Source organism: Lithobates pipiens, unplaced genomic scaffold (genome assembly GCF_037356315.1).
Source record: "Lithobates pipiens isolate NorthernLeopardFrog02 unplaced genomic scaffold, aLitPip1_a1.2 Scaffold_24, whole genome shotgun sequence".
Lineage (NCBI taxonomy): Eukaryota > Metazoa > Chordata > Amphibia > Anura > Ranidae > Lithobates > Lithobates pipiens.
In genome coordinates, this window is record NW_027507786.1 from 12,358,550 (window position 1) to 12,370,941 (window position 12,392).

At 46.2% G+C, this 12,392-nt stretch overlaps 1 protein-coding gene across 1 annotated transcript in view; it reads left to right on the top strand.

Annotated features, from left to right (window-relative positions):
* The first annotated feature begins 514 nt into the window (after positions 1-514).
* Positions 515-12,392, top strand: part of NELL1 (neural EGFL like 1) — a 1,213,537-nt gene continuing 1,201,659 nt past the window's right edge. Inside the window, exon 1 of the mRNA XM_077453437.1 lies at positions 515-773. Within this exon, the coding sequence (XP_077309563.1) occupies positions 716-773 (58 nt within the window). The 5' untranslated portion in view covers positions 515-715. The remainder of the gene's footprint in view (positions 774-12,392) is intronic.

Sequence of the window (12,392 nt, forward strand, 5' to 3'; positions counted from 1 at the left end):
CCCCCCTCCATACATCATCTGAGGTTCTGGGGTGAGAGGGAACTATCCCCCCTCCATACATCATCTGAGGTTCTGGGGTGAGAGGGAACTATCCCCCCTCCATACATCATCTGAGGTTCTGGGGTGAGAGGGAACTATCTCCCCTCCATACATCATCTGAGGTTCTGGGGTGAGAGGGGACTATCCCCCCTCCATACATCATCTGAGGTTCTGGGGTGAGAGGGAACTATCCCCCCTCCATACATCATCTGAGGTTCTGGGGTGAGAGGGGACTATCTCCCCTCCATACATCATCTGAGGTTCTGGGGTGAGAGGGGACTATCCCCCCTCCATACATCATCTGAGGTTCTGGGGTGAGAGGGAACTATCTCCCCTCCATACATCATCTGAGGTTCTGGGGTGAGAGGGGACTATCCCCCATCAGAGGATCTCTTCCATGCACCTTGCAGACTAGAAATCAGTAAGCTGGGTGTCTGGGTGTGAATAATTGATGGAGATCCTGTTCTGTGGCTCAGTGTGGGGTGCAGGGAGGGGAAGACTGGATGCTGCCTTTCAGTCCCCCCCTGTGCCTGCAATGGTTCGCTCCTAGCTCTCAGCCTCAGCATCTCAGGACAGCATCATTCTCACAGCAGCCTCGCACACACATCGGCAACTTTGCTGCCTCCAACTAACTGCATGAGGATTATTTGCTGCTCCAGTCCGAGGACATCAGGACATGACACCCATGGATGGGATTATTGCTTTCTGGGCTTGTATGCTCACTGCTAAAGCAGGTAAGAATGGCAGGTCAGGATGCACCCAGCTGGGTGTATGTAGAGGCTGGGTACTGGGTGCATGCTTGCTATCTAGAAATGCCAGGGGCATTGGGTGTCATTGTGCAGATTGATGTCGACTGAATAAGGAGGGTGACCACTGGAGCAAGTGCATGGCACATAGACTGGGCTTCTGTGGTTCGCACAGCCTTGTATTTGGAGCTGTGGAGGCAATTCATTTGGTGTTCACTGCAAGCATGATCCAGGACTCGTGCATTGGGTAAGGCAGGGCTGGTGCTGTGCAGGGCATAGGCTGATGATGGGCAAGGTGGGTTTTGCAAGGTAGAGCTGGCTGCTAGATGCTTGCAGGGCACTGGGGTACTTACAAGGTATAGATGCATATTTGGTGCTAGGTGCTTGCAGGGCACTGAGGGCTTACATGATATGGATACCTATTTGGTGCTGGGTGCTTGCAGGGCACTGGGGGCTTACATGATATGGATACCTATTTGGTGCTGGGTGCTTGCAGGGCACTGGGGGCTTACATGATATGGATACCTATTTGGTGCTGGGTGCTTGCAGGGCACTGGGGGCTTACATGATATGGATACCTATTTGGTGCTGGGTGCTTGCAGGGCACTGGGGGCTTACATGATATGGATCCCTATGTTGTGCTGGTTGCTTGCAGGGCACTGAGGGCTTACATTATATGGATCCCTATTTGGTGCTGGGTTATAGGCACTGTGGGCTTACATGATACACATGCCTTTTTGGTGTTTAGTGCTTGCAAGGGGGCTTAGAAAGTGATGGGTGCTTGCAAGGCACCGGGGCTAGATTTCTACTTGGTGCTGGGTGATTGCAAAATATAGATACCTACTTGGTGCTGGGTGTCTGTAGGGCACTGGAGCTTGCAAAATATAGATGCCTACTTGCTGCTGGGTGCTTACAGGGCATTGGGGCTTAGAAGATATAGATACTTATATGGTATTGGGTGCATGCAGGGCACTGAGGGCTTACAAGATGTAGATGCCAATTTGATGTTGGGTGCTTGCAGGGCACTGGGGGGCTTACAATGTATAGATGCCTATTTGGTTCCGATTGCTTGCCTTGGGCTGCCAGCACTGGACAGAAGGTATTCAAGTCTTTGGTGTCCTTAGGGGTGGCATGTACCTGGTTGAGGAAGCTCATTGGGGCACTAGTGGTATTACCGGTATATATCACACTATGTACAGAAAAGCACAGAAATTCAATCCAGTCTGTAACATTTTTACCAGCATCTGGTGTAAGGTGGTCTATGGTACTTGATTGGGTGCTTGGGCTTATAGCATTGAACAGAACGTGGTCCAGTCTATGGTGTCCTTAGAGGTGGAATTATTTGTACCTGGTTGAGGCAGCTTAGTGGGGTACTAGTGGTGTCATATACCATCACAATGTATGCACATACAAACACAGGGATTCAGTCTAGTCTGTTACATCCTTACTAGCAGTGGGTCTAAGGTGATTTATGGTACAGGGGTGGGTGCTGGGTGCATTGAACAGATGGTGGTGAAGTCTTTGGTGTCCTTAGAGGTGGAATGTATCTGAACGAACCCACAGGGCTATTGGTGGCATCGTATACCAGCATAGGGCATGTGCAATCAGGGCTTATACATTTACATGATCACTACTACCTGAAGGTGTTGTTGGTAGAGTACATGAGTTGCTGTTGGTTGCTTGCCCTTACGTTATTTGCATTGAACAGACAGTGGTCAAGTCTATTGTGTCCTTAGAGGTGGGATACATTCAAATTAACCCACATGGGTATTGGTGGCATCATATGCCAGCATAGGGTATGTGTAATGTGCAATCAAGGCTTACATTTACATGATCACTATCTGATGCTATAAGGTATTGGTATTATACAGTACATGAGTGGCTGTTGGGTGCTTGCCTTGTGCATTGAACAGACAGTGGTCAAGTATATGGTGTCCTTAGAGGTGGGATGCATTCGAATGAACCCACAGGGGTATTAATGGCATCATATGCCAGCACAGGGCATGTGCAATGTGCAGTCAAAGCTTACATTAAGTATTTTACACTGTCACTATCTGAGTGTGTAAGAGGCTGGTATGAGGGGGTGCTGGGTGCTTGCCTTGGGCTAGCATGAAACAGGAGGTAATGCCAAGTCGTTGGTGTCAATAAAGCTGGCATGACAGTATCTGAAGGAGGTTAAGATGGTTTTGTGGTATAGTATGCCAGCACAGATATGAATGGGCAAGCACAGGGGCTCAATTTAGGCTTTTCCACTCTTTCACTACATGAATGGGTGTTGGGTGCTTGCCACGGTATTGCATAGAAGGATTTGACGTGCAGCAGCTGGTGAGGCTGGTCCCTCAGACCTGAGCTGCACCTATGTCTAGGTTTCAGGGACATGCTTATAGGCGTGCCAAGAAGACAGGGTGTGTAAATCATGCAATCACAGGGTATGGGGGGGAATCATTTATGACTTTTTCTTTTTATGACTGGACTTGGCCATTATTACCTACAATGCCCACCTTGATATTAAACCAGGCTTGTTTGCGTTTGTTTTTTTGCATTTGAAAAATGCCACCTTTTGTAATCTGAATCCGCAGAAGCCTTCCCCCCTCCATCCTGATTGCCCAGCTGTCCCTAATCCTCATTGTGATCTGATTAAAATGTCAGCTGTTTGTGTTGCTCATTAATACGGAAGAATGTCTGATGAGGGGGGCATTATCAGTGTCACCTGCTGGGTGCGCTCCGCAGGGGCGCTGCCATCACCACCCCTTGCCCCTTACAAGGCAGCTTTAAAAATAAAATAAAAATAAAATCGAACAGCTGTTTCCCTTTATTAGAGACCTTGCCATAGAGAGTGACAGCCTACAAGCAGATAAAATGCCCTTGATGATCCCCCAGACACAGCAGTGACAGGACCAGGCTCCTCTGTGTGTCCTGCAAAGCCTCCTTGTTAGCATTTAAAATAAGTGTCTGATGAATGTGCCTGCAGATTATTGCCAGTATGAAGCTCCAGCCCTGACAAGCTGGAGGACCAGGCAGGCAGCAGTTATCTAGGTTAGCTGTTGGTGTCCTCATTGCACCATCACACCATCTTCTCATCCTCATCTCGGAGGGTGGCAGCCTTGTATATTATATAGAGATCTCATTTTTTTTTTTTTTCTTCTCAGTTTCATGTAGTGCTAACATATTATAGAGAGCATTACATCAAAGGAGCTTACAGTCTAACAGACAGATGCACTATTATCATCCTGATGTATTTCTGTATAGAGCTCTGGGGTATTTGGTGTTTTCTTTTTGTAACATAGAACTGTTATTAGTATCTGTCTGTGCACCAGAGGAGCTTGCAATCTAATATTCCCAAGGTGCTGATGCTTTTATTTAAATAGATCTGTACCTTGCAGAGAGGTTAACATCTTCTTAGCTTTACAAATGCATGAATACATTCCCGACATATACTGTTCTCTACCTTTTTTATAATTAAAAACCTGTTCTTGGACTTCAGTGCAGTACCTTTGCCTAGGCTGCGATGATGTCATCCATCTGCTGCAGGCAGAAGGAGGCATTTCCTTAGTCTCCTTTCCTCTCCAGTGATCAGACTGAAACTTACAGTCTAACTAACGTCTATGCAAGCAGACAGATTCACTATTATTATCCTGATTTATTTCTGTATAGAGATCTGGAGTATTTGGTGTTTTATTGTATTTATTTTTTTGTAACACAGAACTGTTATTGGTATCAGTCTGTGCACCAGAGGAGCTTGCAATCTAATATTGCCAAGGTGCCAATGCTAATATTTATTTAAATAGCTCTGTGCCTTGCAGAGATGTTAAGATCTTCCTATGCCACGCACACACGATCGAATTGTCCGGCGTACTTAGTCCGGCAAACAATCCGGCGGATAGTCCGGCGCACTTTCTACCGAACGGACTTGGACACACACGGACACACAGAAAGTCCGGCGTTTGCTAGCGCGATGACGTACAGCACGTACGACGGGACTAGAAAAAGGAAGTTCAATAGCCAGTAGCCAATAGCTTCCTTTTCGTAATTTTCTTCTGAGCATGCGTCATTCTTAGTCCGCCTAGCATACTGACGAACGTATTGTTCGCTGAAACCCGAGTCCGGCGGAAAGATTGGACTGCAAAAATACTTTCTAAGTCCGCCGGACTTTACGCTGAGAAAGTCTGCTGAAGCCCACACATGATCGAATTGTCCGGTGAAATGCGTTTCGGCGGACTAAGTACGCCGGACAATTCGATCGTGTGTACGCGGCATTAGCTTTACAAATGCATGAATACATTCCCGACATATACTGTTCTCCACCTTTTTATAATTAAAAAAACAGTTCTTAGACTCCAGTGCAGTACCTTTGCCTAGGCTGCGATGATGTCATCAATATGCTGCAGGCAGGAGGAAGCATTTCCTCAGTCTCCTCTCCTCTCCAGTGATCAGACTGAAACTTACAGTCTAACTAACTTCTATGCAGCAGCCAGATTCACTATTATTATCCTGAATTGTTTCTGTATAGAGCTCTGGGGTATTTGGTGTCTTTTATTTTATTGATTGGAGTATTTTTTTTTTGTAACATAGAACTGTTATTAGTATCAGTCTGTGCACCAGAGGAGCTTGCAATCTAATATTCCCAAGGTGCTGATGCTAATATGTATTTAAATAGCTCTGTGCCTTGCAGAGATGTTAAGATCTTCTTAGCTTTACAAATGCATGAATACATTCCAGACATATACTGTTCTCTACCTTTTTATAATTAAAAGCCTGTTCTTAGATTCCAGTCAGTGACTTTGCCTAGGCTGCGATGATGTCATCATTCTGCTGCATGCAGGAGGAAGCATTTCCTTAGTCTTCTTTCCTTTCCAGTGATTAGACTGAAACTTACAGTCTAACAAACTTCTATGCAGCAGCCAGATGCTTTATTAATATCCTGATTTATTTCTGTTTAGAACTCTGGGGTATTTGGTGTTTTTTTTTTCTTCTCTTTTTTTTTTTGTAATATTGATTTGTTATTGGTATCAGTCTGTGCACCAGAGGAGCTTGCAATCTAATATTGCCAAGGTGCCAATACTAATATTTATTTAAATAGCTCTGTGCCTTGCAGAGATGTTAAGATGGTCTTAGCTTTACAAATGCATAAACAAATTCCCAACATATACCATTTTCTATATTTATCATTAAAAACCTGTTTTTGGACTCCAGTGCAGTGACTTTGCTTAGGCAGGGATGATGTCATCAGTCTGCTGCAGGCAGGAGGGCGCATTTCCTTAGTCTCCTTTCCTCTCCAGTGATCAGACTGCAACTTACAGTCTAACTAAGGTCTATGCAGCAGCCAGATTCACTATTATTATCCTGAATTATTAGTAGGGATGGGCCGAATAGACCTCTGTTCGGTTCGCAACCAGAACTTTCGAACACCGCAAAAGTTCAGACCCGAATAACAAACCCTATTAAAGTCAACGGGGACCCGAATGCCAAAAATCAAAAGTATAAAGTTATATGCAAGTAATTGGGCATACAATGGCTATAGGGGTCCTGCCCTGGGGGACATGTATCAATAACACCCCTTTCACACTGAGGCGCTTTTCAGGCGCTAAAGTGCTAAAAATAGCGCCTGCAAAGCGCCCTGAAAGAGCCGCTCAGTGCACTCCAAGGGCTTTCACATTTCACACTGGAGTGGTGCGCTTGCAGGACGGTCAAAAACATCCCGCGAGCCGCATCTTTGGAGCGCTGTAGGAGCGGTGTATTTACCGCTCCTAAAGCGCCCCTTCCCATTGAAAACATTGGGGCTTGCGGGCGGTTTTAACCCTTTTTAAAACTGCCCCGCTAGCGGCCGATCAGCGCCGCTAAAACGTCGGTAAAGCACCGCTAAATATAGCGCTGCTTTACTGACAGCGTGCTAAGCGCCCCAGTGTGGAAGTAGCCTAAAAAGTAGCCTTTTTAAAGTGAAAGCAAAAAAAAATATGAACAATTCCTTCCAATATAGTGCCTGGGGGTCCCCTTAGTCTACCTGTAAAGTGGCAGATCTGTACCATGTCTAGAATCTGCTGCAGCAATAATTGTATTTATAAATTTTCCCTGCAAGCTGCCTTTATTTTTTTATTTTGCTCAGCAACAGCTGGGGGGCCCCGTGTGAATGATGAGGCTACAATGTAGTGCATATGGAACAAGATTAGAGATTTTTTCTTGGGTACATTCTGGTGTCACTTTGACTTTGTATAGGAGTAACGGGTGAGTAAAAATTAGTCTTTGGGTGTCGGTGGCGCCTTCCCACCGTAACCCTGTAGAGGTGCTCTTGATAAAAGCAAGAATTGGCCTTGCTGTAAAAAAACTGCAATGATATGCACCTGTCAAAAGCATGAAACGCACATATAAGGTGCATGCATCTTTTTGAGCATGTGGTTACCCTGCTGTTGGTCCACAGGCTGAGATGTCCACCGGTGGGTACTTAGTCATAGGCCATGTGCCCATTCACATTATTGTGTTGCAGGAAAACACACTCCCATACATGTTACTGCAACGGGCAGCACCTCATGCTCCTTGCAAAGGTGCGGTGCGCTGCCATTCATTCTTAAAGTATTACTAAACCCAGGAGCCTGCATTCACTATATCTGATCTCCCCAGGACCCTGCATTCACTATATCTGGACCCTGCATTCACTATATCTGGACCCTGCATTCACTATATCTGGACCCTGCATTCACTATATCTGATCTCCCCAGGACTCTGCATTCACTATATCTGGTCTCCCCAGGACCCTGCATTCACTATATCTGGTCTCCCCAGGACTCTGCATTCACTATATCTGGTCTCCCCAGGACCCTGCATTCACTATATCTGGTATACCCAGGAGCCTGCATTCACTATATCTGGTCTCCCCAGGAGCCTGCATTCACTATATCTGGTCTCCCCAGGACTCTGCATTCACTATATCTGGTCTCCCCAGGACCCTGCATTCACTATATCTGGTCTACCCAGGAGCCTGCATTCACTATATCTGGTCTCCCCAGGACCCTGCATTCACTATATCTGGTCTCTCCAGGACTCTGCATTCACTATATCTGGTCTCCCCAGGACTCTGCATTCACTATATCTGGTCTTCCCATGACTCTGCTTTCAGTATATCTGGTCTCCCCAGGACTCTGCTTTCAGTATATCTGGTCTCCCCAGGACCCTGCATTCACTATATCGGGTCTCTCCAGGACTCTGCATTCACTATATCTGGTCTCCCCAGGACCCTGCATTCACTATATCTGGTCTCCCCAGGACCCTACATTCACTATATCTGGTCTCCCCAGGACCCTGCATTCACTATATCTGGTCTCCCCAGGACCCTGCATTCACTATATCTGGTCTCCCCAGGACTCTGCATTCACTATATCTGGTCTCCCCAGGACCCTGCATTCACTATATCTGGTCTCCCCAGGACCCTACATTCACTATATCTGGTCTCCCCAGGACCCTGCATTCACTATATCTGGTCTCCCCAGGACCCTGCATTCACTATATCTGGTCTCCCCAGGACCCTGCATTCACTATATCTGGTCTCTCCAGGACTCTGCATTCACTATATCTGGTCTCCCCAGGACTCTGCATTCACTATATCTGGTCTCCCCAGGACCCTGCATTAACTATATCTGGTCTTCCCAGGACTCTGCATTCACTATATCTGGTCTCTCCAGGACTCTGCATTCACTATATCCGGTCTCCCCAAGAGCCTGCATTCACTATATCTGGTCTCCCACAGTACACAGAACATGGAAATGCAATTATTTTAGTAAATATAAACGGCTAAAAAGCTTTTCTCTCCGACACTATATAGCAATCTTGTGACCTCTATCCTTGTCTGGTTAAAGTTTGTAGGAGGAGTTTTCATTCTCCTCTGACTGTCCTATGAGAAGCTACATGACTCCTGACCCTCTGTCTGGACAGTGCTGATTGGCCCTGTGCTGATCACATGCACCCTTCCCCCCCCCCCCCAAAAAAAAAAAAAAAAAACAAAAAAAAAAAACTTTCTAGCATGAGAGGTGGTAAACCGTGTTTTAGCTGCCTATTTTTACCTTCCTATGCCAACCTATCTGAACAAGCCCCTAACAAGAAACAATGTATCGGATTATAGGTCTTTATTTATTACCAGCATTTATTATTATGTACATTCACATTAATCTCTACTCTCAAGGAGCCATCAATTTAAGGTCCCTAACTCACATGCACGCTTATACTAAAACCAGTTTAGTCAGGAGACAATTAGGTAGAAGTGCTAACCACTAAGCCTGCTTTAAATTGTCCATAGCAGTCCCTGCTCTAGAAGCTTGCAATCTAATGAGCCCTCCATAGCTATAGACATAAAAGAGAATATCCATCCAAGTAGGCCAAAGGTTGCCTACATCCCAGAATGCAATAGAAAAAAAAAAAAAAAACCAGAGGGGATGGGACTTTAAGGACAACAGTGTATAATGGTAAAAAAAATATATTTTATTCAAAAATTACATATATACATAAATAATTGCACAATATTCAAAAAATATAAAAACAAAGATGGTGATACTGGTAGATTCTCATGTAGATCCGGACAGCCCGACGCGTTTTGGGACCAGTTATATCCCTTCGTCAGGGAGAGAGTCATACTGTATAGCTATAGGTAAGTTAATGTATATATATGGAGCTATTGCCGCCCATGTAACACATATGTACGGCATCAAATAGGATGGGCTTTAATGCCCATGTGTCACACATATGCGCCCATGGATGGATGGCCATTGTTTCTGTGCCAAAAGCAAGCTCACTGTGTTCCCCCAGCAAAACTACCGAGCATGTCATAGACAAATCCAGGTTCTCCAGTCATGATTGGGAGCTGGTGGGATCGGTTTTCAATTGAGTGACCACGGTGGCAGCCAATAAGAGTGGTCCCATCATCTGGAAGTCCATACTGTCCCTTATGTGTAAAAATCCATTTAAAGGAATGCTGTAGCCAGGCAGAAAGGGGTTAATAATGCATCAATATTTTGCAAAACTGTTAAGGTGCTGCAATTGCTGGCCACTCGATGAAAATGCTATTTGAATGGCTGTCTAGATTTATGCCTTCGGAGCTACAGACCTAGCACAAGGTCCAAAAAGGGGTACTGTTCCTCCCACTGCCACCAATGACAGGACACTATTCCTCCCACTGACACCAATGACAGGACACTATTCCTCCCACTGACACCAATGACAGGACACTATTCCTCCCACTGACACCAATGACAGGACACTATTCCTCCCACTGACACCAATGACAGGACACTATTCATCCCACTGACACCAATGACAGGACACTATTCCTCCCACTGACACCAATGACAGGACACTACTCCTCCCACTGACACCAATGATAGGGCACTACTCCTCCCACTGACACCAATGATAGGACACTACTCCTCCCACTGACACCAATGATAGGACACTACTCCTCCCACTGACACCAATGACAGGACACTATTCCTCCCACTGACACCAATGACAGGACACTATTCCTCCCACTGACACCAATGACAGGACACTACTCCTCCCACTGACACCAATGACAGGACACTACTCCTCCCACTGACACCAATGACAGGACACTATTCATCCCACTGACACCAATGACAGGACACTATTCCTCCCACTGACACCAATGACAGGACACTACTCCTCCCACTGACACCAATGACAGGACACTATTCCTCCCACTGACACCAATGATAGGACACTATTCCTCCCACTGACACCAATGACAGGACACTACTCCTCCCACTGACACCAATGATAGGGCACTACTCCTCCCACTGACACCAATGATAGGACACTACTCCTCCCACTGACACCAATGACAGGACACTATTCCTCCCACTGACACCAATGACAGGACACTACTCCTCCCACTGACACCAATGACAGGACACTATTCATCCCACTGACACCAATGACAGGACACTACTCCTCCCACTGACACCAATGATAGGACACTACTCCTCCCACTGACACCAATGATAGGACACTACTCCTCCCACTGACACCAATGATAGGACACTACTCCTCCCACTGACACCAATGATAGGACACTACTCCTCCCACTGACACCAATGATAGGACACTACCCCTCCCACTGACACCAATGATAGGACACTACTCCTCCCACTGACACCAATGATAGGACACTACCCCTCACACTGCCACCAATGATGAGGCGCTGAAGAGTTCAGTGTTCCATGACAAACTTGATGTAGGTCAATGAGTGGAAGCCAATTAAACTAGGAGTCTTTTTTTGGGAGGAAAAATGAGCATCTAGACGAGTGCTCTCCAAACTGTGGCCAAGGGGCCCTATTTCTGGCCACTATTCCACTGACACCAATGATGGGGCATTATTTCTCCCACTGATACCAACAATGGGGCACTATTTCTCCCACTGACACCAATGATGGGGCACTATTCCTCCCAGTGACACCAATGATGGGGCACTATTCCTCCCACTGACACCAAAGATGGGACACTATTCCTCCCACTGACACCAAAGATGGGGCACTATTCCTCCCACTGACACCAATGAGGGGGCACTATTCCTCCCACTGACACCAATGATGGGGCACTATTCCTCCCACTGACACCAATGATGGGGCACTATTCCTCCCACTGACACCAATGATCGGGCATTATTCCTCCCACTGATACCAATGATGGGGCACTATTCCTCCCACTGATACCAATGATGGGGCACTATTCCTCCCACTGATACCAATGATGGGGCACTATTCCTCCCACTGATACCAATGATGGGGCACTATTCCTCCCACTGACACCAATGATGGGACACTATTCCTCCCACTGACACCAATGATCGGGCATTATTCCTCCCACTGATACCAATGATGGGGCACTATTCCTCCCACTGATACCAATGATGGGGCACTATTCCTCCTACTGACACCAAAGATGGGGCACTATTCCTCCCACTGATACCAATGATGGGACACTATTCCTCCCACTGACAAATGGTGGGGCACTATTCCACCTACTGACACAAATGATGGGGCATTATTTTTCCATTGTGACACCATCAACAGGGAAGTATTCCTTCCATTGAAACAATCAATGGAGACCTCTTCCTCCCACTGATACCAATGGTGAGGCATTGTTCATTGCAGTTGATGCCAAGCCATTTTCTACTCCCACTGGCAGCAGTTGGGCCCCTCTAAAGCCTGCAGGACAGTAAACTGGCCCTTTGTTTGGAAAGTTTGGAGACCCCCTGATCAGGGGTGGACTGACAACTCATGGGGCCCCAGGAAATAGGAGATTATGGGGCCCCTAGGCAATCTGAGATTATGGGGCCACACAGTATACACACACACAGTATACACACACACAGTATACAAACACACAGTATATACAGACATGTTTCCAGGGCTCAAGTCCTGGGGAAAAAAGTGTGGGAACTCCCACCCAAGATCCACTCGCCCACCAAAAAAAAAAAAAAAACGATACGCTCATATGCAGGAACGCTTTAAAAGTGGTATTTTTCATCCAATTTTCGTATTGTGTGTATGAAGCTTAACTGTTAGTACATAAAAAAAACAATCCTCATACATAAATACGGTAATT